The sequence below is a fragment of the Gekko japonicus genome, unplaced genomic scaffold, assembly GCF_001447785.1.
Source record: "Gekko japonicus isolate JY-2015 unplaced genomic scaffold, Gekko_japonicus_V1.1 scaffold1701, whole genome shotgun sequence".
Classification (NCBI taxonomy): Eukaryota; Metazoa; Chordata; class Lepidosauria; order Squamata; family Gekkonidae; genus Gekko; species Gekko japonicus.
In genome coordinates this window covers 211,441-236,988 of record NW_015167586.1, presented here as the reverse complement: position 1 = coordinate 236,988, position 25,548 = coordinate 211,441, and the positions used below count along the sequence as shown (strand labels likewise).

Here is a 25,548-nt window from a genome sequence, read left to right as displayed (position 1 = left end):
GGGGGGGGGGCATTTCTGCAAGGACAGCAGAACCAGTGCAATGTACCAGCAGAACCCCAGGTTCTTTGTAAAGATTACAGATATAGTGGATTCAAGTAAAAGCACTAAAGATCAGGACCCAATCACCCCCGGGCATTTTGCCTGCCAGAACTAAAGCAGCTCCCCCCCCCCCCAAGGCACGTAGCCTTAAAGTAAAGGTAAAGGTTCCCTTGCTCGAAAGCCAGTCGAGCCCGACTCTAGGGTTGCGGTGCTCATCTCCGTTTCAAAGCTGAAGAGCCAGCGCTGTCCGAAGACGTTTCCGTGGTCATGTGGCCGGCATGACTAAACACCAAGGCGCACGGAACGCCGGTACCTTCCCACGGAAGTGGTACCTATTTATCTACTTGCAATTTCTTGATTACGAACTGCTAGGTTGGCAGGAACGTGGCCTTACATATCAAGAAAACAATATCACAGACATTTGAGAAGCCAGGCCATTTGGCGTTGAGAAGGTGACAAGCCCCAGACACTTCAAACGGAGGGAGGGAGCCTCCTCTCTCAATCACAGGTGCTGTAACCTGAAAGATGCACAGAGAGCCTGACACCTGGGTCCAAGAACACCCCAAGACTATGGACGCCATCCAGATCAGGTGACACCTTAAATCCTGAGCCAGATCTTCTGCTCACCAGTAGCATTTCCATCTTCTCAGGATTAAACTTCAGTTTGGTATCCCACATCCACTCCAAAACTTTATCCAGGCACCAGTTAAGGGTTTCTATAGCCTCCCTGAGATCCTAGGAATGCCAGCCTCCAGGTGGAACCTGGGGATCCCCCGGAATTACAGCTCATCCCCAGACTACAGAGATCTCTTTTCCTGGAGAAAATGGATACCTTGGAGGGTGGACTCTGTGGCATTATGTACCCCACTGAGGTCCTTGTCCTCCCCAGGCTCCACCCCCAAATCTCCAGGAGTTTCCCCACCTGCAGCTCGCAGAGGTCATTTCTAGGGTGTGTGTGTGTGCACAGCTAGAAAAGCCCTCTTCTGTATGCGTAAACTCTTTTAATGTGTCTTTAGATTCCTGTTTATGAAGGGGCATGGGTTAATAGAAGAACTCTGTCCAAAAGTTAAACAGACATTTCCTTCAGCATTTGGCTTAGACTAAACAATATACTTGGTATTTTAAATATCAGATTGTCTGATATATTTCAGCAGGGGTCATTTCGTAGAAAAAGAGCTAGGGGAACTCATTAGCATATGCCACACACCCTGACATCACCGAAAGTGTGTCATAAGGCCACACACCCTGACATCACCAGAAGTGTGTCATAAGGCCACACACCAAGCCCCCAACGGTCCTGGCCGCCGGTGGCCTTGCAGCTCCACGGCTGAGCCCAATGAGGGGCCTGGCGGTGGACCTGCAAGGCCGGCAGGAGTGCAAGGAAGCCCCGCGAAGGCCCTCCCTGGCCCCAGGCAGGCAGGGGTGGGGAGAGGCAGGGAGGACCTTCCCCTCCCTCTTCTCCTGCCTCCTCCTGGCTGAATGAGGGCCGGAACCGGGGCAGGCGTAAGCGGGGGGCGGGTCTTCGTCGTGTGCCCCGCCCCCCGTACCTCTCCCCCCGTGCGAGCCCCCGCGATCCCCCCCGAAATGACCTCTGTATTTCAGGAACTTCGCAGTGTTTTGTGTTTTTTTTTAAACCAATCTGAGCCACAACGAAGTTTTCTGGTGCAGCACCCACTTATACTTCAGCAATAGCTGTAGGATTTCCCCCCCACCCCCCGAAGATTTGCTCTACCTAATTTCTATTCCTTGGGGAAATAGTGTGTCTTTAGAGTCGGGGCCTGCCAGATGCTGCTTTTAGGTTCACAGGATATCCCAAAAGACGACAAAACGGTGATAAAGCGTTAAAGCAATAAAGACAGTGTTTATCACGATATTGCAAGTAGAGATATGAAGGCCCGGGGGAAAAAAAGTGGTTTTTTCCGTTTTTCCCCTGAAGCCTTTTTTGTTTTTTTCCGAAAAACTGGAAAAATTGAAAAGAAAAAAGAAAAGAAAAAAAATTGATTATGGAACATTTTATTTTAACATGATGAATAAAATATTTTAAGACAAGGTGTTCAAATATTTTCCAAATCATTTCTAAAAAATATGTATGGTATCAGATAGATCTAATTTCTGTGCACTGAGGACAAGCAAGTCCTTAGGTTACAAACTGAACTCTCCAATGCAAGAACAAGATACATTTCTTCCTTTAGGAGGTGCTATTGTCACAAGAAAAGAATTCAGTTTTGTTTTTGCATGTGGGTGGGTATTCTGTTTGTAATAATTATTTGGATACACTATATTTTTAATATGCTAGTTGTGATAATTTCATGCCAAGTAAAAATGTCCGTAGTCATATTTTATGTTCCTAAAGTAACAGAATGACTTTCAATCTGGAAAAGAAAAAAAAGTGCTAATGTAGCATTTTTTTTCAATTCTTCCGAAAATTTCCTGGGGTTTTTCCAAGCTTCAAAATTTTTGGAAATTTTACATCTCTAGTTGCAAGCTTGAATTCCATGATGACCTACTAGAATTTTTTGTATTCTTTGCCTTTCTGTTACCTTCTCATAGACCTGTCTGCCCCTTGAACTTTTATTAGTCATAGAACTGCATCAAAATTTTTATTCCTTGCCCTTTACTATAAATGTAGCACGATTAACAAACCAGCTGTTACTTACTTTATTTTCTGTATTTTGCAATGTGGATTTTTCAGGCTGTCAAATAGCAGTCTTACTCCTGAATCTTCCAGTTCATTCTCCCTTAAATGCAGCTCTTTCAGTGTCTGGCTTGTGCTGAGGACAGAAGAGAGATCCCCACAACCAGAAGATGTGATGCCACAGGAGTCTAACCTGCAAGCAGAAAATGTGACTGCTGTAAGTCCTATGATCTCCTTTGGAAATCTCCTGAACAGTGTAGTGGTGGCAAGAATAGCTCTCTCTCCTGGCCAAATCCTATTGGTTCCAGTTCCATTTTAATTTCCCTGTGGGCAAGAGGGTCCCTGTGCACATGTGTTAAGTGCCATCAAGTTGCAGCCAACTTATGGTGACCCTGTAGGGTTTTCAAGGCAAGAGACATTCAGAGGTGGCTTGCCATTGCCTGCCTCTGTATAGTGACCCTGGTATTCCTTGGTGGCCTTCCATTCCGATACTAACGAGGGCCAACCCTGCTGAGCTTCCAAGATCTGATGAGATCAGGCTAGTCTGAGTCATCCAGTGATCCAGCAACAACACTGTTTACAGGAGTAACTTAATTTAATCTTTTTTGCAGAAACATTCGCAGCAATTACATTTTTAATCAGGGGTCATTTCCTGCAGGAGCGCACAGGAACAGAGCTCCGGCAATAAAGAGCCCAGGGGGTGGGAACATGCAACAAGCCCTACCCCCTGCTCCCACCAGCCCTCAGTCAGAGCAAGAAGCAGCCAGGTAAGCTGCAGAGCCCCTCCCACCAGCCCCCCCCCCGGTCCAAAACAGTCCAGTGGCACCTTTAAGACCAAGTTTTATTCAGGTACAAGCTCTCCCTCCTCTGTGAGGACAGATCTGCGCATTCTCCCCCCCCCAAATAGCTAGTAATCCAAAACAGTCCAGTGGAGCCTGAGCGGTGGGTGTTGCCTTCTGACACACTTCCAGTAATGTCAGGGGGTGTGGTATATGCAAATAAGTCATGCTAATGAGTTATGCTAATGAGATCCTGCACCTCTTTTTCTACGAAATGACCCGTTTTTAATTATCTAAATATCATATGCCTTGCCTGCTGGGCTGGCATATAAAATAGTCTTTTCCCAAGGAAATCAGGCCCATGTGCCTCACTTGGGAGTCACCTGAACCAGCAGATTCCTGGGTGCCCTACATTGCTTCAAGGAACACAACCTGCCCAGGCATCCTAAGGGTGACTTTTTGCCCTGCCTGCTCACACAAATGCATCACAGTTTCCATCACTTTCTGACGCAGGACTTTATCTGTCTGCCAAAAAAGTGATGGCAAAGCAGTGGACGGACGTTGAGACCAGGGCGCTCATCAGCCTATTACTTAGCAAAGAAGTCTAGGAGAGGCCCAGTAACTGTGCTGCAATAAGGCTGTATTCAATTGATTTTTCTAAGGAGGTGGTCATCAACAGAAGATGGTGACCACCCAGCAATGCCGAGAGATGATAAATTGGTTGAAAAAAAATATTCCAGGAGATCATCACTCATAACAGGATGTATGTGTGTACAACCCTGCTGGAATAAAAGGATGTGATCCCTAGATATACATCAAAACAAGATCCCTATATTCCAGAGGCCCACACAAGCCCCATGGGAGGCAAAGGAGGTGGCAGTTGGCCTGCAGCCTGCATGAGTTGAGAAAAGCAATACGCAACCAACTGATTAGGCAGGCTGCCGCTTCCTGCTTTATTCCTTCCTTTGAGGGTCAGGGCAGAGTCAGGTAGTAACCTTCTATCTTCTTCTCTCCCCACCCCACCTTTGCGGGGACTGAACCCTTTTCCAGGGCTATTTTTCACTCCCAGTCTTACCTTAGTCTAGTGGCACCTTAATGACTAATAAATCTTTATTCGAAGATAAGCATTCATGGACTAGAGATCTCTTTCCCAGACAAAGTGGCCTGGATTCTCGGTAGGTGATGAAAGTGCATTGTATTTGACAGGAGGCTCTAATCCATAAAAACATATTCTGGAATTAAAGCAATGTACCATTAGATTCCTGTTTGTCAAGGGGCATAGGTTACTGTAAGAAATCTGTATAGGTGTCAAACCTCGCTCTGCTCACTTTGCCATAGATGCTGGGAGGGGGGAATTCCGTAGGGGGGGGAGTGTGGAGTGTGTGACTGCACTGTCTTAGAAGTGTAATTCTTCCGAAGAAGCCTTCCTCTCATTCCCAGAGGAATGTCATTGAGACTTTTAGTGCCAGCTCACTTCTGTACATAATGGGATCATATATTACCCAGGTGAAAGGGGGTAGAGACGCTGGAGGCTAGGTGGAGTGGATGTGACATATGAGTGGGCCTTAGGAGGGGTTACGTTTGGATTACCTATATCTATTACTGTACCCGCCAAAATCTTCAGGACTGACACAGTACTGTTAAGACCTGGAACTTGCTTATAACTCAATAAACGTATCACTGCCAAAGAGAGTGCTGTTGAGAATAACTTGCCCAGGAGTCTGACAAAGTGTCAGTTCTCCACTCTATTCGACCTCTGCCCCACCATCGTGATGGCTGGGAAAAAGAGCAAAGAAATTGCGATGGGAACCAGCTCTGAAACTGAGCTCCTGATCCCCCTACCTGACAAGAAGGAAGAAAAGCCGGTTGAGCCCAAACCCAAGAAACATGTAGTTTATTGGAAGGAAGGGACCAGACCAAAGAAAGCTGAAAAGAACCGATGGGACAACCCAGCCTGGCTCCTGAGCACCCCTGGATTCCGGGGGCTGCAGACCCATCTGGAGCGAGAAGGGAGGTGAGTGTCCTGCGTCTTCCAAGATGACCCTGAGCACCTTCTGGATGCTGACACACTGGGAGAGGCATCGCGCATCAATCGGGTGCGAGCCGAACTCAAGGGAGAGATGGAAGAGATCAAGGACAGGCTAAAATTCCTAACCCAAGTGGTCAAAGAACTGATGCAAGAGGAGGTAGAGGAGGAGGAGGAGGCTGAAGAGTCCCCTGGCCGCCATCAGCCATCCGACCACCCAGCCTACCCCTGCCTGGGCTCAGGCAGGATCGTGAGCAGCCCCATGATGCCCTAGAAGCGACTTTCAACAGCAGCCCCAAGAAGCTGGCATTCTTTGTGATCCAGGTGTGGAAGTTCCTGAGAGAGTGGGGGCACACCTTCACCTCCGATGAGCACCGGGTCGACTACATGAGGTCTAGGCTGCGGGAAAGGGCAGCTGACTGGTTCGTGGGGCTGTACAACGTCAGAGACCCTGAACTCCGCAATGTAGATGCCTTCATGCAAGCCCTCTGGCAGCAGTACGAAGACCCGCTGGAGATGGACAAGGCCCAGACCCATCTCCGCGGGCTGTGCCATGGGAGCCGGTTGGTGCAGGACTACTTGGACAAATTCAAGACCTACGCAGCCAAGCTGCAAGGGTGGCCAGAAGAGGTCCTCATCAAATTCTACTGGGCAGGCCTAAATACCATGATCCTTGAGAAGGCCCTAGCCCAAGATAACCCCCTGACTCTGAGTGGCTAGATCCAGGTGGCCTGTGAAGCCCAGAACAGGTGCAATCTCATGCGGCTGTACCAGCACAAGACTCCCGGGAAGGTGCCTGGAGGCCTGAAGGCAACCTGGGGATGAGGCCCAATGATTGGGGGAGACCATGAGCATCGCATGTTCCTGGGGTTGTGCTTGAGAGGTGGGGCACTGGGGCATTTCGCCGTGAACTGTCCGGGCAGCAAGAGCCCAGAGAAGGAGCGACGAGAAGAAGAGACCGAAAACCCCGGGGAAACATCCCAAGACCCCAAAAGCCTTGCAAGCAGGGGTGAGAGACTCCCCGGAGGGCACCTCATCCAGTGACTGTGATGCGCCTCAGCCAGCAGGGAAAGGCCAGGACCTGCTGTGAAGGGCACCAACCAGCAGGTCCGAAAGTATCTGGCTCAAGACTTGGTTAGATCCTCCTCCCCTCTCTTCTATTTGACTGTAACTGTAATTCATACTGAAGTGGGAATGTGCATTAGGGTTAGAGCCCTAATAGATTTGGGGTGCACCCAGAACTTAATCAGCCCTGCTATAGTCACGGGTCTGGGGGCAAACGTGCACAAGTTGAAAGACCCCCTAGTATTCTACCAGGTGGATGGAACCACGATGAAGGGGGAGGCCTGCCAGTACCGTACCACACTCTTGACAGCGGGAGTGGCGTCCCACTGGGAGCTCTGCTCTTTCATGGTGAACCCTTCCGTGGAATCCCCCAGGGTGCTGGGTAGCCCATGGCTCCAAGTCCATGACCCGTATGTTCAATGGAGTGCTGGGACCCTAACCTTTCTGGACCCCTCGTGTAAGGAGCACCTGTGGGACCCGAAGTGGGGGTAGGAGCCCCACCCTGTAGCCGAGCACGGATGCCTGGTGTGGGAAGAATTAAATTTCATCCCGGTTTAGTATCGAGACCCGGCCAGGGTCTTCGAGGAAGGGGAAGTGAATGAACTACCCCCGCATCGTAAATCTGACTGTGCAATTAAGATATTACCGGGACATAAAATGTCCAAAGGTTGGACAATAGGAGTTACAACAGACATTCACTTCAACTTTTGGCTTAAGTACATAAAATAGCTGAAGCCTGAAATACAAGGAACATCTTAGATTTTTTTAAAAATTCTAAGCTACAATGTTGTTTTCTGCTGCACCACCAACTTAAGCGGTTACAACCATTTAGGGATGTCGGCCTCTAGGTGGGACCTGGGGATCCCCTAGAATGACAGTTCATCTCCAGACTACAGAGATCAGTTTCCCTGGAGAGAATGGATGCTCTGGAGGGTGGACTCTGTGGCCTTGTGCCCCCACTGAGGTGCCTGCCCTCCCCAGGCTCCATCCCTATAACTCCAGGAGTGTCCCAACCTGGATCTGTCACCCCTACCCACCCATCCCCCATTTGTGGGTAGAGGAGACCTGGCAACCGAACACCCATTACTGAAGGACTCACCTCTCTAATGGTTTGCTCTCCCTAATCTTAATTGCTTGGAAAAACACTGGGTGATTTCCCACAAGCGCTGCTCTGCGCTCACTCCTCCCTTTTGCCCGATGGTACGTGTCAATTTCACACAAGCTGCTGCGCGGCCGCATTTTGCCCCGCATGTTGCCCCGCAGCTTCGTGCGATTCCCCCCCGCGTCTACTCAGTCCTCAAAAAACAGGATTGAGTAGACGCGGGGGAAATCGCACGAAGCTGCGGGGCAAAATGGAGTCCCGCAGCAGCTTGTGTGAAATTGACACGTACCATCGGGCCAAAGAGAAGAATGAGCGCGGAGCAGCGCTTGTGGGAAATCACCGACTGTTTCCTCCAATCAGCACCACTCACTGCTTGAACTCATGATGAATGCTTTCCCTTTCCATGACTTTCGCACAGAAACATATTACCCAGGAATCTGTTTTAGTCAAACAATTCTATCAAAAAAAAAATCTGTTTCTTTTAACTATGAATGTTGTATGACAAGCAAACTAGCCGTTACTTACTTTAATGCCTGTATTTTGCAGTGTGGAGCTCTCAAACCCTCACATAGCAGTCTCACTCCAGAATCTTCCAGTTCATTGTTACCTAAACCTAGGTCTTTCAGTGTCTGGCTTGTGCTGAGGACAGAAGAGAGATCCCCACAACCAGAAGATGTGATTTTACAACTAGTCAACCTGCAAGAGAAAAACATAACTTACTATGCAACGAGGAGGGCACTGAGGTTGGGGGGAAATGGGAGAGCAGATAGTTCATGGGTTTCTCATATTAGCAAGTTACCAAGTATAGAAGAAATTAAGATATAGATGGTTACCTCACTTTCTTCAGTTTGCACTTTGGATGTCTTAGTCCAGCAGACAGGAGCCTAATTCCTGTGTCTCCTATTGTGTTCCTTTTCAGGACCAACTCTGTCAAACTTTGATTGGTGCTAAGAGTAGAGGCGAGATTCCCACAACAGGCAGAAGTGATCTCGAGATTCAGTCTGCAAATGATAGGGAATAACAGATACAACCAATTCTATCACTACAGGGTAACTGCACCAACCTATTGTGTGAAAGAGTCATTGATGATAATGATCAGCAATACTCATTAAAAAGTTTTTGAATTTCGTTTACTATTTTTAAAATGTGTATGTGTACGTTTTTAGATTCATTATGAGTGACCTGCAGCCCAATTATGGGAACAGAGATACTAGAAAGGTTCTGGGAGGGGCCTTTGCTCAATGGTGAAGCATCTGCTTTGCATGCAGCAGGTCCCAGGTTCAATCTCTCACATCTCCACTTAAAAGGATCAGATGCTGATACATCACTTCAGATGCACTGATGGCTTGAACAAAAGTTTTCATTCTCTCTCTTTGTCTTTTCATAAAGGAACGGTCAGTCTTCAATTAAACTGATGCCTGGAGATTCTAAAATGTTGGTATTAGAGATGACGATTGAGGACCTGCGAAACTTGCAGGGGGGAAATCCCTCTCTTTGTCTTAATGACCCCTGTCACTGCTGCATCCTGAGGGTCACCACGGTTTCTGCCTCCCCCATCAGCAGGGTGCCCAGGCAAGCCAAGGGAAGGCAGTTTAAACTGCCTTCCCTTCCAGGGGGGGGCTTTCTCAGGCTCCCCACAGCTGCAGGGCACCCGGGCCAGACAAGGGAAGGCATGGGGGTGTGGCCTAAGAGGCTAATGAGTTTGTGTTATTGGGTGTGGCCTATTATGCTAATGCATTCCCGCTGGGCTTTTTGTACAAAAAAAGGCCCCGGGCTCTCCTATCCACCTGCTGATGCAGATCAGCTCCTTCCTAACTCTTATTTGTGTTAGGGGTTCGGGAGCTCTTTCCCCCTCTTTTCAACATTCCAATCTATTTGAAAGTAATCAGCCGAGGCACCTGGAGGGTGGAACTTGACACTGTCTGTCCCAGTAGGATCTATCTTCTCCCTCTAACGGAAATTTAGCATACACACATGTGAAAAATATTCAGTGAGTGTCTCTGCTTTCCTTCCAAGGCAGAACAGTTGAATCAAGCCAGGGATCCTATAATCCCAGCAGAAAGGGCAGATATTCCTGTGCAGGCAAAGTGGGATATAAATTGAAAATAATAAATAAATAACTATGTAAGGAAGTTAAAACACTAACAGTGACTTACACCAGTTTCTGTATCTTGCAGTCTGAATGTTTCAGTGCATCAGCCAGGAGCTGCACTATTGAATCTGCCTGTTCACCGAATAACAGGTTCAGCTCAGAGAGCGTTGGAGAAATGCAGAGAACAGATAAGAGATCCCACCAATGATCAATGGAAAAATCACAATAAACCAGTCTGTGGGAAACAATCACACATCATTCATGATCTATAATGTACCACCACATTCCTTCTAGCCATGAAATTTCCTAGCTCTTCTCCATTGAAAATGTTAATACCTCCTCTGAACAATGCTCCATGTTGGAAGAAGAAGAAGAAGAAGAAGAAGAAGAAGAGATTGGATTTATACCCAGCCCTTCACTACCCAAAGGTGTCTCAGAGCGTCTTACAAACTCCTTTCCCTTCCCCTCCCCACAACAGACACCCTGTGAGGTGGGTGGGGCTGAGAGAACTCTGACACAAACTGCTCTTTTTCAAGGACAGCTGTGCCAGAGCTTGTGACTGACCCAAGGTCACATCAGCAGGTGCAAGTGGAGGAGTGGGGAATCAAACCCGGTTCTCCCAAATTAGAGTCCGCCAACTTAACCACTACACCAAACTGGCTCTCTGTGGGAAGACCTGTGGGAAATATGAAGCCTACCAAGCATTGCCCCCTGAACATGAGGCAGAATAACAAATCCCTGAATGAGAAATAGCAACACATCCCACAATCTTAAACAAAAGAACAACATGGGATGCGGTCACACGGAGCATTTGCCGCGCTGACGATATGGATGGTAGGCGGATTTTCCAGGCACGATCACACCACAACATCTGGGAAGCGTAGAGCTCCCGTGGCTAACCCGAGGTTTCCTGCTGCTTGCGGAGTAAAAAACTAGTACCTCTGAGGTACTAGTTTCCGGAAACCGCGCAGAAAGGGCAGGCGCCTGATCGCGTTTCCGCTGGAATCCCATGGCATCCGGTGGCTGCCGATGTTCATTGCAAACAAGGGTTCCCCCCCCAAGTCTCCAAAAGTGCCCAACAGTGCATGCGCACAAAGAGCGATCGCTAGTGTGATCGCGCGGCGTGGCTTCTTTGAGTTTGAGAGAGGGCCACGAGAGGCTGCGATGGGGGTGAGCGGCAGAGGCCAGGCTGAGAGCGGGCCGCATGTCCCAGGGAGGGAGGGAGGGCTGCTGGTGGGGAGGGGGGATCTGGTGGGTTAATCTCCCCCTCTCCTCCTTGCAAGCGGAACACGGACCCCGCCTGGAGTGGGCCGTGCGAGACCCTCCCAGAGGCCCTCTTTCCTTTCCCTTTCTCATTGGCCCGGCTGCTCTCGGTGGAGATGCAGGATACTCATGTGATTGGCATCTCTCCCCTGACCATGGGACCTCGACCGGGACATGTGATTGGACAGCCGCGCGTTATTTTCCTCCGGGGCAAACAGCCACGCTCCCCCCCCCCCGCATTTTCTGGCCCGTGTGACCGCTGCCCTGGTTTGTCAGGAACTGTCTGTCAAGAAAGTTAATTTCTTGAATAGTTGAGGTTTGGGGGTAGTACAGATAGCAAAATTTGGCGAGTCTCCGTTATTGCTATTATTTTGAAGTTGTTATTAAAAAGTTGTTTTAGAGTGAATAGCAACTCTATTTTTGTTGGTGTGATGGAATGCATTGCAAACAGTTCTAGTTGTTTGTGAACATAATATCATAGTGAAGTGAACAGTAGTGAATTCAGGGATCTTTTGAGGCATCCTGAGACTAACCATCTAAGAGCCCATTTCAGTCTCATGCTGCAACCCCAGGACTGTGAAATTTTGAAAAACAAAACCCCTGATTCTTGCCACCATTAGGAATTGACAGATTAAGTTGTGCTAGACTTGCAAAAAATTATCTGGAAGATAATGAAAGAATGTCAAATGGACATACGTGCGGGAGCTTATCTACATGGACTCTGTTTAGGTACCAGTGCCATTGTGGCAAATGCCAGCTCAACAGGACTGATGTCAAGCACAGAATCACAATCCAAGCAAGGGGGAGAGGGTTTGCTACGACAGCACAACCAGTGCAATAGTGCCCAGCAGCACAGCCCTGTGGCCAATGTCACAGCAATGCAAAGTTAACCCCACAGAACTAACCTAGTGTCATACCAGAGAATCCCAGCATGGTTTTTACCTGCACAGTGCAACACAAACCACAAACCAGAACCTAACTGAACCATGAAGAGGCCTGAGAGCCTAGGCCCCAGGCAGAAGGTTTAGTCAGTCACTCCACCACCACCACCACCCAAACTAACAAGACCAGGGATATCACACAGTAAAATTAAAAAAACTTTAGAAAACCTGGTTTTAACTGCACAGTGCAACACAAACCACAAACCAGAACCTAACTGAACCATAAAGAGGCCTGAGAGCCTAGGCCCCAGGCAGAAGGTTTAGTCAGTCACTCCACCACCACCACCACCCAAACTAACAAGACAAGGGATATCATACAGTAAAATTAAAAAACTTTAGAAAACTTTTAAAAACCTGGTTTTAACTGCAAAGGGCAACACAAACCACAAACCAGAACAAAACTGAACCAGGAAGAGGCCTGAGAGGCCCTAGATGCCTAATCATTGGCTGTATATGTTCCCTCTTCCCCCTCCCTCCTGGAAAGCAGAGCAGAGGATGGGAAGGAGCCAGAAATGGGAAAGAGAAGGAAACTGCAGCCCTTTAAAGTTTAACCCTCCTCCCCCCGGAACTGGTATTCTGTATTGCCGAATAAAAGTCAGTGCAATAGTGCCCAGCAGCACAGCCTTGTGCCAATGTTGCAGCAATGCAAAGTTAACCCCACAGAACTAACCCACAGAGAATCCCAGCAGGATTTTTACCTGCAATGTGCAACACAAACCACAATCCAAAACCTAACTGAACCATAAAGTGGCCTGAGAATAAAAGCCAAATGTTTTCAGCTTTTATTCGGCATTCTCTATTTGGTAGCTGAATCAGATTGGAGAAACTGATTCGGCTTAATAAATACCTGGAAAATTTGGGTATTTATTCGGCTCAGTAAATACCGAATGCACACCCCTAGGTACAATTATGACAGAATTTATTTTCTGGCTGTATTGGCTCTGTTCTCAGGCCCTATACCACCAGTATGCCGTTATATGCAAGCTACTACCAACTTTCTGAGGACAATAAAATCCATTGACAGTCTTCCAGAAAACTTCCAGTTATCTTTAAGGGAAATCCCGCATGAGCACATGTTATTTTCCCTATGTAGCTCAGGTTGTTGAATCCATTACACATTTTTTTTTTGTTCTCCTGCAAGATGGATGCAGAACAAAGAGTGATTATGTTAACTTCACTTAGGGCTACATATCCAGCCCATTCTGTGGATTATCACATTAAACTTCCTTTCAGAGTCTGACAAGAAGACTGCAGAAACAGTGGCAAAATTCTTCTCATGGACACTAAAACATCATGACCAAGTCACGAAACAATCCTCACTGAGTGGGTTCAGAGGACAGGTCTAATTCTGATAGTGGGCTTATTAATATTTTACTAAACGTTTCAATTAATTCTATCCTTCTATGATGTAGACTTTTGAATTTGAAATGTGTGCATCTACTTATTGTATTTTACTCAATGTCTGTATTAGGCCTAGCCTGAATAAGCCCAACAAGTTGTTTTTGTTTATGACCTATTTTATTGAGGATAAACTGGAACTGATGCCTATTGTATTTCTTGTAGCCACCAGGCCTCAATACATCTTTTACTCCAGGCTTTTAACTGGGGAGGGGGGGAACTTATCTTACCACAGCTTTTTAATGGTCTGTTTCTGTTTTATGGATAGTTTTTATGTTGTTTATTTCTAATGGCTTGTTTTTAAGATATACCCCCCACACTTAAAAGCAACCCAATTAAACATGGTTTAACTGTAAGCCACTTCAAGCAGGACTCTGAAGAGGCAGCATAAAAATATCCTAAACAAATAAATACCATTTCCCAAGAACTTAATTAGGACCTGGAATTCTCCAGCCATTACAGCTATTCATTCATTAATGCACTTACTCAATTTCATGGTCTTTGACCTTGCTGTTAAAGTCTACTGATTTCTAAAATTCCCTAAATCCAATCTCCCAGCAGGTCTTGCATCAGTCCAGGAAGCCATGACAAAATGCATGTGCTCATAGAACTCTGCACAGATTCCTCCCACAATGGCAAAGAGGAAGGAAATCTGGCCTTTCACTCTCTCTGCCCACAAGAGCTCAGCAGGAGAACTGAAAACAGAGAGATCAATCTGTGCCGTAGTGCTCAGGGAGCCATTTGCAGACAACGCATGGGGTTTTCACATTAAGAACACTCAAATGATGGTGGTATTACAAAGGAAAACATTCGTAGATATTTTTTTTTACCTCAGTCTCCTTAAATTATTCTTTAGATGCTTCAGTGCTTTACAGATTTGTTCACCAGGCTCAAGATCTTGATGCAGATCACTAAAGAGGAAAGCAAGATTATGCAAAAATGTTGAAATAACTTGGATATATCCTAATAAAATGTTTGGGGGGGGGGGAAGGAAAGCAAGATTATTTGCTGAACTTTGGGCAAAGTTTTATTCATTTTACTTTCAATTTTCATGGTGTTGCAGATTATCCACATATATCTAACTATGAATTAATCTACAATTATTACTCATAAATCTGAGTACATATAACATACAAGAAAGAACTCAAAAGAGCACAAGTTCAATGCAAGTGAGGAGCCACTAGGCACAGCAAGGTGCCCATCCACTGCCCAGCCTTTTCCATGCAACAGTGCTATCTTAAGAAAGCCCCAGTGCCACTGAAGCTGCCAACACAATACAGTGGGAATGGGGCTTCCAGAGTTGGTGTCTGCTTTATTAGACTAGTAATGACCATAGCCAGGGCTCTTTTTGTAGAAAAAGCCCAGCAGGAACTCATTAGCATAATAGGCCACACCCAACCGCAGAAACTCATTAGCCTATTAGGCCACACCCCTGACAGCACAGCTCATTAGCCTATTAGGCCACACCCCCATGTTACCAGAAGTGTGGTCATCCAGCCACACCCACCTTTTGCTTCTTATTCTGTTTACTTTGTTGTCAAAACCCAGGGCTTTTTTTGTAGCAGGAACTCCTTTGCATGTTAGGCCACACACCCCTAATGTAGCCAATCCTAATGAGTTTCTGCTGTTGGGTGTGGCCTATTATGCTAATGAGTTCCTGCTGGGCGTGGCCGACTCAGGAGCCAGCCGGAACTCCGTTCCTGTGCGTTCCTGCCCAAAAATAGCCCTGTCAAGTTTAACAGCCCCATATCATTGCAGAGCATACCTGCTTGCCATCAGAGGTGCTTTTAGGGAGGTACCGCCAGACTTTGTCCTTGCTCTCTAAAAGATATAGCATCCACTACACACACCATACTTCATTGCCCCCTCTATAGGGATATCTGATCTTGTTTTATTACTCCATTTCTAGAGGGTAAGAGCTGGCACTCTGATGACTCAATTGTTCCCTTTCTTCTGTTTAATTCTAATTGTGAAATAATTGAGGCTGTTGCAAAATTTTTATATTATGCAATCAGAAGATGAAACTTGAATAGTGACTGATGCATCTTAGTATTTTCCCGTATTTCCATGATGTCTTGTGCTTTCATGCCAATAAAGGTTTTGTGTTTGTTTGGATCTAGAGTTGAGGCACAGGCCAAAGTTCACAGAGGAGAGACAGGCACAACACAGAGAACAAACACAATGAGCATCAGCACAAAACAGCTGTGTTACTTCCACACCAGCCTGCTTCTCAGCTGCTGCTTATATCTGACCAGCAATCTTCAGTCCTGCGGAGTCATTCTCTAACAGGTGTCAACAATTACAGCACACCAGCGTACCTAAGGGACCACAATTTCCCTACTCCCGATCCTCTGAAGACTCATTTTCAATAGCCAGAGCTGAACACTACTGAGATACCAGCCGGGCACTCTAGTGCCTGGCCAGTACCTTCCTCCTAACCCCGGTATTCCAGTGGCCCAGGTGAGGATAGAGGTGATGCCAACCGCTGTGCCCTTTCCACTGCTGATCCCAACCCCAAGGGATGACAGCAGTACACTTGGGGTAAAAAACTAAACCAAAAGAACCATCTCCTTTGGTGGAGCACCCATTGTTAGTTGTAAGCATGGGCCTGCCTCAATCACCTCCTCCTCAGCTGAGGAGGCGTCTACGTTCCCCAACTCCAGAACTCCTGGGTGGCCCACAACAATACCATTACATTGATATGCCAACTACCAATTTTTTTTTTAAAAAAAAAAACTGTAAGAAGCTCCCTGGTGGCATGTGGAGAGGGGGGCTGACACATAGACTGGGTAGATATGCTAGGCCCTAGGGGGAAAGTTGGGGGGAGAAATCACCAGCCTGCTTCTCCCTCTCCCTCTATTACACTGTTCTGCAGTTTAAATAAAAATTTTATTAGGAAAATCAAGAAGATTAAACAAATATAACATAACTTTTTCTTATTACCTATATCAAACACTGTAACCGCATAACCGTAGGAGAAAGCACAGTAAAAGCTAAATAATGAGAGCACATTTTCCCAGAAAAAGCAAAAGCCAAAATACTTAGATCAAATTTGAAAGAGAAGCTGATGGACAACATCTTGTGTTCCTATATATGTTTATTACACTGTTCTGGATGGAGCAATTTAGGGTTCAGTTTTGCTACTTTGCTTGACATTCACTATGCTACAGGATGACATTCCCACATGCCACCCCCCTCTAGTAGCAAGAGGAAAGGGAAGCATTTTCTGAGAAGCAAGTTAGGTCTTGCTGCTCTTCCCCAGGTATCAGCCACACTTCATCTATAGCAATCCAAGTAACAATATCCACTGCTGCAGCTGGAGCAGATCCAAAGTATAAGACTGCTCTACTCAAAAGTTAAAGAGAATGCCTGAAATTCAGAAAAGGAAAAGCTTAAAAGCAAAAAAAGAGCGCAATAAGAAAATAGAACATGCAGAGTAAGTTCTGCCTCCTGCACCCTATGGTCTCTAACTTCGATGACCAGTTTTACAATAAAAAAGGCTGGCAAATGATGGTTCAAGGAGTACCGCATAACAAATCCTTAAATGGTGAACAGCTTTGTATGCAACTTAGCTGAAGATATGTACATATTGCTTCCCTGATGAACTGGTATGCTGGCTGTCAGATTAGGATCTGAAAGACCCAGGTTCAAATCCCCAACCTGCCACAGAAGCTACCTGTGTGACCCTGAGCCAGTCACACACATTCAGTCTAAACTACCTCATGGCATTGCGTGAGGATAAAATAGAGGAGAAGAGGTCCCCATTGGGGAGAAAGACAAGGTATAAATGAATAAAGCAATGTCAGAGGTTCAGGAATTACATTGTATGGCTGATATCTGGCTGTTCTAAGAAAACCATTGATTTCAATGAGCTTAGACTGGAGTAACTCTGCTTAACACCAGGGGTCATTTCCTGCAGGAGCGCACAGGAGCGGAGCTCCGGCAGTAAAGAGCCCAGGGGGAGGGCACATGCAACAAGCCCCACCCCTGCTCCCAGCAGCCCTCAGTCAGAGCAAAAAGCAGCCAGGTAAGTTACGGAGCTGCCCCCGGCCCACCATCCAAAACAGTCCAGTGGCACCTTAAAGACCAAGTTTTATTCAGGTACAAGCTGTCCCTCCTCTGCCAGGACAGATCTGCATGTCACCCCCCCCCCCCAATAGCTAGCAATCCAAAAGAGTCCAGTGGAGCCTGAGCGGTGGGTGTTGCCTTCTGACACACTTCCGGTGATGTCAGGGGGTGTGGCATATGCACACAAGTTATGCTAATGAGTTATGCTAATTAGCTCCGGCACCTCTTTTTCTATGAAATGACCCCTGGATAGCACTGAAAATGTATGTCCATACTTAATATTGTGATATCCCCACATGCTATTATGCTATCATTCTTCCGGAATGTAAGATTCTTCAGATTATTTGTTTTGATATCAAGAAGCTATATACTTCAGTTCCAAGATTCAAATAGGACACTATAGTTGGCACACGAATGAATACATTACTATAAAGCAGAATATATTAGACAAAATCCTGGTATTAGAAAATCACCAGAAGTTATAGAAAGGAGAGTCAAATAAAAATGGAACTGAAACAAGTTAGAATTTAAGCAATACATACAAATCTAACCCATGTTGTTGTGGATTCCTGAGCACTTCTTCCTCTTCTTCTTTTTCTGTATCTGGATAAAAAACCTCAGGCACAAATTTAAGGTTCTTGAGAGTAAGGCTCTCCAAACCACACAGGTGCTCTAGACAATATGCTAGATCTCTCTCTTCCATTTTACTATAAACACCCCAGAATAAGTCCATTTCAGTCACTTTATCAAATGCATGTTTTATAAAATTTTCATCTTGCATTTCATAGAAACACCTAAACAATAACTGTTTATTCCAAGGATCTGTTATTTTTGTGGTTGTGTGGTTTTTCACCCACTTCAATACAAATTGTTTAATTTTAGGTGAAATTTCCCATCCAAACCTTTCACACAAGCCTTTCATTCTTTTTTCTTCATTTAAAAGACCAAAGAGGAATTGCACTGTTAATGCTAAGTCTTGTCGAGAGGTGATATAGCTTTCCAATAGCGTTCTTAACTCTTGATTATACTTCTCAGAATCCTGTGCCTGTTCTTCCTCGAATACAAAAGATAAAGCAGCAAAAAACTCCTGAAAGCTTAAGTGAACGAAGCTGTAGACACATTCACAGTCAATGTCTCTTTTGAAAATATTCTCACTCATAAAAAGAGGGAGAGAATCATACTGATCTAATCCACGGTCCTTGATTTCGTCCTCCCCAAATAGTATTTCCTGTTTCCAGATTCCATCAATAGCCAAAGAACACAGACTTTTCAACTTGTTACCATGAAGTTGCTTTGAATACCTTTTGTCTGACTTGAACAAACTGTAAAGGTAGAGCATATAGACAGCCGTGAGTGTGTTTGCTGTTTGTGCAAAGTCCTCACTTCTCTCCATCTGCTGTTTCATGACAGTGCAGACAACCCAACACACGATGGGGACGAAGCACATGGTGAGGAGTGTCTCGTTTTGTCTTACAAGCCCAAAAGCCTTTTCTGCTTCATGTTTATCTTGAAAGAATTTGTGGAAGTATTCCCTCTTGTCCCTCTCTGAAAAGCCCAGGATCTCCGCATAACGTGAGCACTCCAAGCAATGATGTAGTTTCTGTAAAGCCGTTGGCCTTGTTGTGATGATCAAACACGATTTAGGAAGAACATGTTTCTGAAATAAACTACTCAATAGGATTCCCACTGGCTTCTTTTGCCAGGGATCAGTACACAGGCAATCTTTCGGCTGGTCAAGGGAAAACCTTAATTCATCAAAACCATCAACTATGAACAGGAGTTTCTTAGGATTCTTCAGTATCGCTTTAATTGTGTTCTTACTGGCCCATTGTTTTAAAATCATTTCAGCAATACTACTTTCCTCTGTAAAGAGGTTCACTTCTCTGCAATGTATATAGAAAACATAATCAAACATGTCTTCATACAGCTCTCCACAGGCCCAGTCTAACATGATTTTTCTTGCTGTCATAGTTTTACCAATTCCTGCTACTCCCTGCAGCACAATAATTTGAGGTTTTAGCCCGTGTTTATCAGGCTTGAATAGTGTCTCAATAGTAATAGCAGAACTGGCTCTCTTCCTCATGAGCTGAGCATGAGTCCCTCCCAAAGCCATAATTTCATGTTCTCGTTCCTTTTCTGGCCGGTGATAATCTATGATGATTAGCTTTGAATAGCGCTGGTTCAGATGAACATATTCTCCTGGAAGAGAATTCTGGTCCTTCAGTGTTTGAAATTTATCTTTAACGTGATCTCTATATGCCAATCTTTCATCTAGAAGAGGACAAACAAAATTTAAAAGATTGGAAGGTCATTCCAGAAAAATAGAAATATAATGTCTCTATTCAAAATATTTAAAAATCATTTATTTCATGCCAAAACAATAAAATTCGGCACAGGAAGGAAATGTGACCTTAAACAAGTTTTCATAGGAGTGTGACTACTCCCCCAGTAATAGATTTTTAAAACAAATTCTGGTTGTAGATATGTTTCAATATCTAAAATGACTTTACAAAATGTCAACAAAAGCCATGACTGTGACCCCATCCTGTTAGTTCATTTGGAATGGAATGTCTCAAATATGACTATTTTATCTTCAAAAATAAAATTTAAATGGCTGTATACCTGTGCTAAAAAGTGACATTGTTGTATGATCCCCTCACATCACTCAACCATGTTTGGTTCATGACACTCAAATCTGGATACATATGGCTTGAACCAATGTAATACCATCACCTTTTCAATGACAACCCTGCTAATAGGGAAGACCGAATTGCTAGCAAAAAGTAACAATATACAGCTCACATCATGCAAAATCAAAGTTCTATAGGACAATCCCTACCATTTGCTGATGTTTCAGGAACTTGATCTTGACCAAAATCTAAAAGAGAAGGAGACTTGTAGTTAATATTAATAGTCACCAGGGGTCGTTTCATAGAAAAAGAGCTAGGTGGACCTGCAAGGCCGGCAGGAGTGCAAGGAAGCCCCGCGAAGGCCCTCCCTGGCCCCAGGCAGGCAGGAGTGGGGAGAGGCAGGGAAGAAGCAACTTACCCTCCCTCTTCTCCTGCCTCCTCCTGGCTGAATGAGGGCTGGAAGCGGGGCGGCCGGAAGCAGGGGGCGGGGCTTCGTCATGTGTCCCCCCCCGTACCTCACCCGGGGGAACTGCGATCCCCCACGATCCCTCCCCCGAAATGACCTCTGATAGTCACAGAATGTAAAACACAGGCGACAGATACTGCGATGAATGGTTTGGCTTTCACACGCTTCCCTCCAGATTCTTAAGAAATCCGATTCTGACATCAGGGAATTTGCTTACTCAGCTTTTGCCAGTACAGGATAGTTGAAGGAAAGGAAAGTGAAATTAAGAGGCAATGCATATTTGTTTCAGGTGTACACATACAGTAGCCACTGACCTGAGGGATAGTACAAGTAACTTGAAAAATTAAAAAAAATCAATATGATACGTTTACTTACACTTAGACTGGAAATAATACATATAACATTTCTGAATAATGTTAAAAACAATTATAATTGATTTTTCATTAAACAGATTCTTCAGTATGGGGGCCAGGCTGGTGAGCGGAGGGGGCTTAGCAGAGATACGACGGCATAGAACCAGTGTTCCCTCTAAGCTGAGTTAGTGTGAGATCGCTCACAGTTTTTTAGCCTCCAGCTCACACATTTTTGTCTTGGCTCAGGAAGGATGGCTCCAGAGCAAACTAACTGATGCAGTAGCCAAGTGGCTCGCTCACAACTTGAATGCCAGTAGCTCACAAAATCGAATTTTTGCTCACAAGACTCCACAGCTTAGAGGGAGCATTGCACAGAACCACCCTCTGAAGCTGCCATTTGCTCCAGGGGAAGGGATTTCTGTAGTCTGGAGATCAGTTATAATTTCAGGAGAGCTCCAGGCCCCACCTGGAGGTTGGCAAACCTACTGAGGGCTTAGGAAGGCCACAGGGCCAGAACATGCAGCAAAGCAGGGGAAATAATGAACCCGCGGCTTCTAAACCCGCAGTTCATGACATGATATTCTGCCTAGGAAGTCAACATTAGTCCTCCTACATTAATTAGTATGCGATTCTCTTGAATATGATTCTACAACACAGCAAGATTTCTTACCTGACTTTACTGCCGCTTTGAGTTTTGCAGCAATGTTCTTATTGATTTTCTCAAGGACTTGTGTACATATGCTGAGGGCATCCTCTTCACCAAAGAAGTTCCACATAAGATCTACAACGTCCAGTGTATCAGCCTTCTCCAGTTGGCCTCTGCTGATTTTTCCTTTTCCATTGTACTCAGTATCATGTAGCGTATATTTAAAATGTTTAAATTCATTTTCAAGGAGTTCTTCCAAGGCATAATGGAGGGCTTCCTTAACATTTTTGTCCATTATTATTAGAAATTATACATAATCTGAAATTTTAAACCGGAAGATTAATGTCACCACACTGGGGAAAAGATGAGATGGAAGAGTCTTGAAAAGTCACCACCTTGCAGGTTTTACAACCTTGTCAGCAAGACCATTTAAAAAGCAGATTAAGACAAGTAGGAAAATCCTTCCCCTGGTGGAAATAGGAATGATCCCATATTTCTCCCCAGAAGTTGTTTTTTTTTTTTGTCCAGGTCATTCCTGTTCCTTCCTCTAGGGTTGTGGAGAAAAAAGTTTTTTAGCAATTAACTAGAGAAGCAGGCCCTGGTAAACACACAAGGCCCTTCTAAGTCTCCCACAGGAACAGGATAGAGTAAGTGCCAAAATGTTTTAAGCAGGTTGTTACTGAAATAATTGCAGGGTAGATACATTTGGGTAATGAAGCGAAGGCAGATTTGGTGTCAGCTATGCTGCCATAGGGGTTGGGGAGTTCATTCTGTGTCTTGTTAATTGCTATTGCTTTCCTATCCCTGCTGTTCTGCCTTTGCTGAAACGCTTATCTCGACAGATGTGCTGGAGGAGGTTGTATTGTCTGGAAGTCTCCTATGTACCGTGAGAGACTCCTGGCTCCCAGCTTTAGCCACCTAACGGTTTCCTAACTTGTCCCACGCGCAGGAGGGTATCTAATTGGCCCATGCCATCGGGGGTGCATACGAATACCCTATATCCTATTAGGCTCTATTGGTTGCCGCCATTCTTAACAGTGCCTGTGTTACTGCATCTATAGCTTTGCAATAAAAGTATAACCATTCCTGAATGCGTGTACTTCATTGTTACCTGTGGGTTCTGACATGTGGGTTCAATGAATTGTCTGAAAGCCTGAAGCATAGCTTTAAATGCTTAAAACTGGGGCCCATGCTATATTTCCACAGTAGTTCTGGAGGCATAAGGGGGATAGGGACATAAGAAAGTGACCTCCCGTAACTCAATTTAATCAGCTCATTGACAGGGTCTTTAGTCAGGTCACACCACACAGGGCTTCATAAGAAGATAACTGTTTATTGATGAGTCCATTACTAATGAACACGTGTACAGTTTGTGTCAGAAATGGCATTCAGTACTAGGGCCTCTGACTTATAGTAAAATCAAACATCCCCCCTGTAAGCATGAGCCAATGGATACATTTCGCGCGCACAGGCAAAGCAAGCGGGCAAAGCAAAAAGGCCGTTAACTTTCCCAGCCAAGTAAACTGCAGCTGGAGTTTCTACAAGGTCAAGCATAAGATAGCAAACAGTTGGTGAGCCAGGGAGAGCTGAGAAGCAAAAGGAGGGCACCCCTCCACATTCCAGATCCATGACAGGGTTACCTGACACTCATGAGGGGAAAGCAGTGAGGCAGCCAGGCAGGCCATGATGGTAGGGTACAAATAAAGTGAGTAATTTTTTTAAAAAATGATGAGAAGTGACTGATGCAGTCGCTGGGACAGAGATGGAAAAAGCAAGGTGACTGTTGTAATGCAAGTATCAGTTTTAAAAACTCTGCTGGAGCAGAAGGGGGATTGAACCTAGGGTTGCCAGGTCTGGGTTAGAAAATACCTGGGGGCTTTGGGGGTGGAGCCAGGAGAGGGCGGGGTTTGGGGAGGGGAGGGGAGGGGCCTCGGCATAGTGCAATGCCAGAGAGCCCACCCTTCAAAGCAGCCATTTTCTCCAGGGGAGATGATCTCTGTCAGCTGGAGATCAGTTGTAAAAGTGGGAGATCCCCAGGCCCCACCTGGAGGCTGGGAACCCTAATTGAACCCCAGTCAGCCCCCAACCCCTCGGCAGATGGAAACAACCCTTAAGCAAAGGTCATTCTCGCCCCCCAGTACTGACCTGCATCAGGCACAGCATCTTGCTGAAATCCTTTTAAGGAGGTTGGGTTCAGGAGACACGAAGAAGGCTCCTATGTTCAGACTCCCGTAGCTCTATCGTGTCCACACTTTCCAGGTAGGTGATACGGTTATCCAATGCAGGGAAGAAGCCTTTTAAAGTTCTGTTTAAAGAGGGCTTTCGTTTGCTTGCTCTTGTCATGCCAGCATTTCGGATGTGGTCTGCGAGATAAGGTCAGAGGGAGATGAAAAGTGAAAGGAACTTTCTTTTCCTTATAAGGGAAGAGAACTGGAACTAGCAAGCCCCCAGTGTGACCTCTAATAGCTAATGTGTATGTGGTGTCTTCAGCTGCTTGGAGATGAATGTAAAAAGATTTTAAAGGTAGATTTATGTTCTGGGCAGTCAATCACTGTCTGTGGAAGGGTAGGTGTTTGGGTGGGGAAGCGGTTAACACAAAGGAATACTTTTTTCCAAGTAAAGGGAAAGAAACCTTCTTGCTATGAATTCCTCTTCTCAGGAGATGCCGTCCTGAATTCAGAGTCATTGGACCTCCTGGATAGGTAGGTGGCAATGAAGCTAAGCCCTGTAAATGACACATTTACCTGTTAATTGGATAGTCTGGAAGTGAGTAGGAGGACAGAATGTTGTACATCTTACATAACCATTCCCTATTTGTCTTTTATGATGTATTTTCACTGTCCATGTGTCATGTCTTTATCAGGAATCATTTCATAGAAATGAGAGGTGCAGGCGCCCATTAGCATAACTCATTAGCATGACTTATTTGCATATGCCACACCCCCTGACATCACCGGAAATGTGTCAGAAGGCAACACCCACCGCTCAGGCTCCACTGGACTGTTTTGGATTGCTAGCTATTTGGGCAGGGGGACGTGCAGATCTGTCCTTGCAGAGGAGGGAGAGCTTGTACCTGAATAAAACTTGGTCTTAAAGGTGCCACTGGACTGTTTTGGACTGGGGGGCGGGGGGGGGGGCTCTGCATTTACCTGGCTGCTTCTTGCTCTGACTGCCTGGGCTCTTTACTGCCAGAGCTCTGCTCCTGTGCGCTCCTGCAGGAAATGACCCCTGGTCTTTATTAATATATTATCATTTGTTTAGGTATTCCTTATTAGCTTCATGACTGCTTTCATCTGTGATTTCTACTTGTATTCTCTGAAATACATTTGGAATCTGTTCTTTCCCCCTACAGCCCAGGTATTACACCCTTTATCATATACTTTCTGTTTTCAGCTGTTGTTGGGTTGCCAGACATTGTCTCTTTTGAACATTTTCTAAGGTGCCAGGAGAATGTCACGATTTTAACTATTTTAATGATGAACCTTATGGTTCTGTTGTATTTTTTAAAATGTTGTGAGCCACCTCAAGCCCCGTGTTTCAGGAGAAGGGTGGGATAGGAATGTCAAAATAAATAAATAAAATTAAATATTCTGTCTGCATTAATTTTTATTGCTTTTGTGCTCAGATTTCCAGCTCTGGGGTTGGAAATTCATGGAGATTTGGGGTTTAGAGTCTGAGGAAAGCAGGGGTTTTTTTGGGGGGAGGACCTCAGCAGGGTAGAAGGCCAAAGAGTCCACCCACCAAAGCAGCCATCTTCTCCTTGGGAACTGATCTCTGTAGTCTGCAGATTGTTTTTAATTCTGGGGGGGTTTCCAGGCTCCACCTGGAGGACGGCAGCCACACTTCTGTCTTATGCTTGAACATTTTATTGCCAAGACACGATCCCCTGGAGAAGGAAATGGCAACCCAATCCAGTATCTTTGCCAAGAAAACCCCATGGACAGTAACAAAAGGCTAAAAGATATGACACCGGAAGATGAACCCATCAGGTCGGAAGGTGTCCAATATGCTATTGGGGATGAGCAGAGGGCAAGTACAAGTGACC

At 45.5% G+C, this 25,548-nt stretch overlaps 1 protein-coding gene across 1 annotated transcript in view; it reads right to left on the bottom strand.

Moving 5' to 3' along the window:
• LOC107112728 (NACHT, LRR and PYD domains-containing protein 12-like) overlaps positions 1 to 19,590 on the bottom strand; it is a 51,691-nt gene extending 32,101 nt beyond the window's left edge. Inside the window, exons 1-4 of the mRNA XM_015413917.1 lie at positions 18,437 to 19,590; positions 8,480 to 8,647; positions 8,172 to 8,342; positions 2,697 to 2,867 (exon numbers count right to left, since the gene is read on the bottom strand). Coding sequence (XP_015269403.1) covers positions 2,697 to 2,867; positions 8,172 to 8,342; positions 8,480 to 8,647; positions 18,437 to 19,521 — 1,595 coding nt within the window. The 5' untranslated portion in view covers positions 19,522 to 19,590. The remainder of the gene's footprint in view (positions 1 to 2,696; positions 2,868 to 8,171; positions 8,343 to 8,479; positions 8,648 to 18,436) is intronic.
• Between the last annotated feature and the right edge of the window lie 5,958 nt (positions 19,591 to 25,548).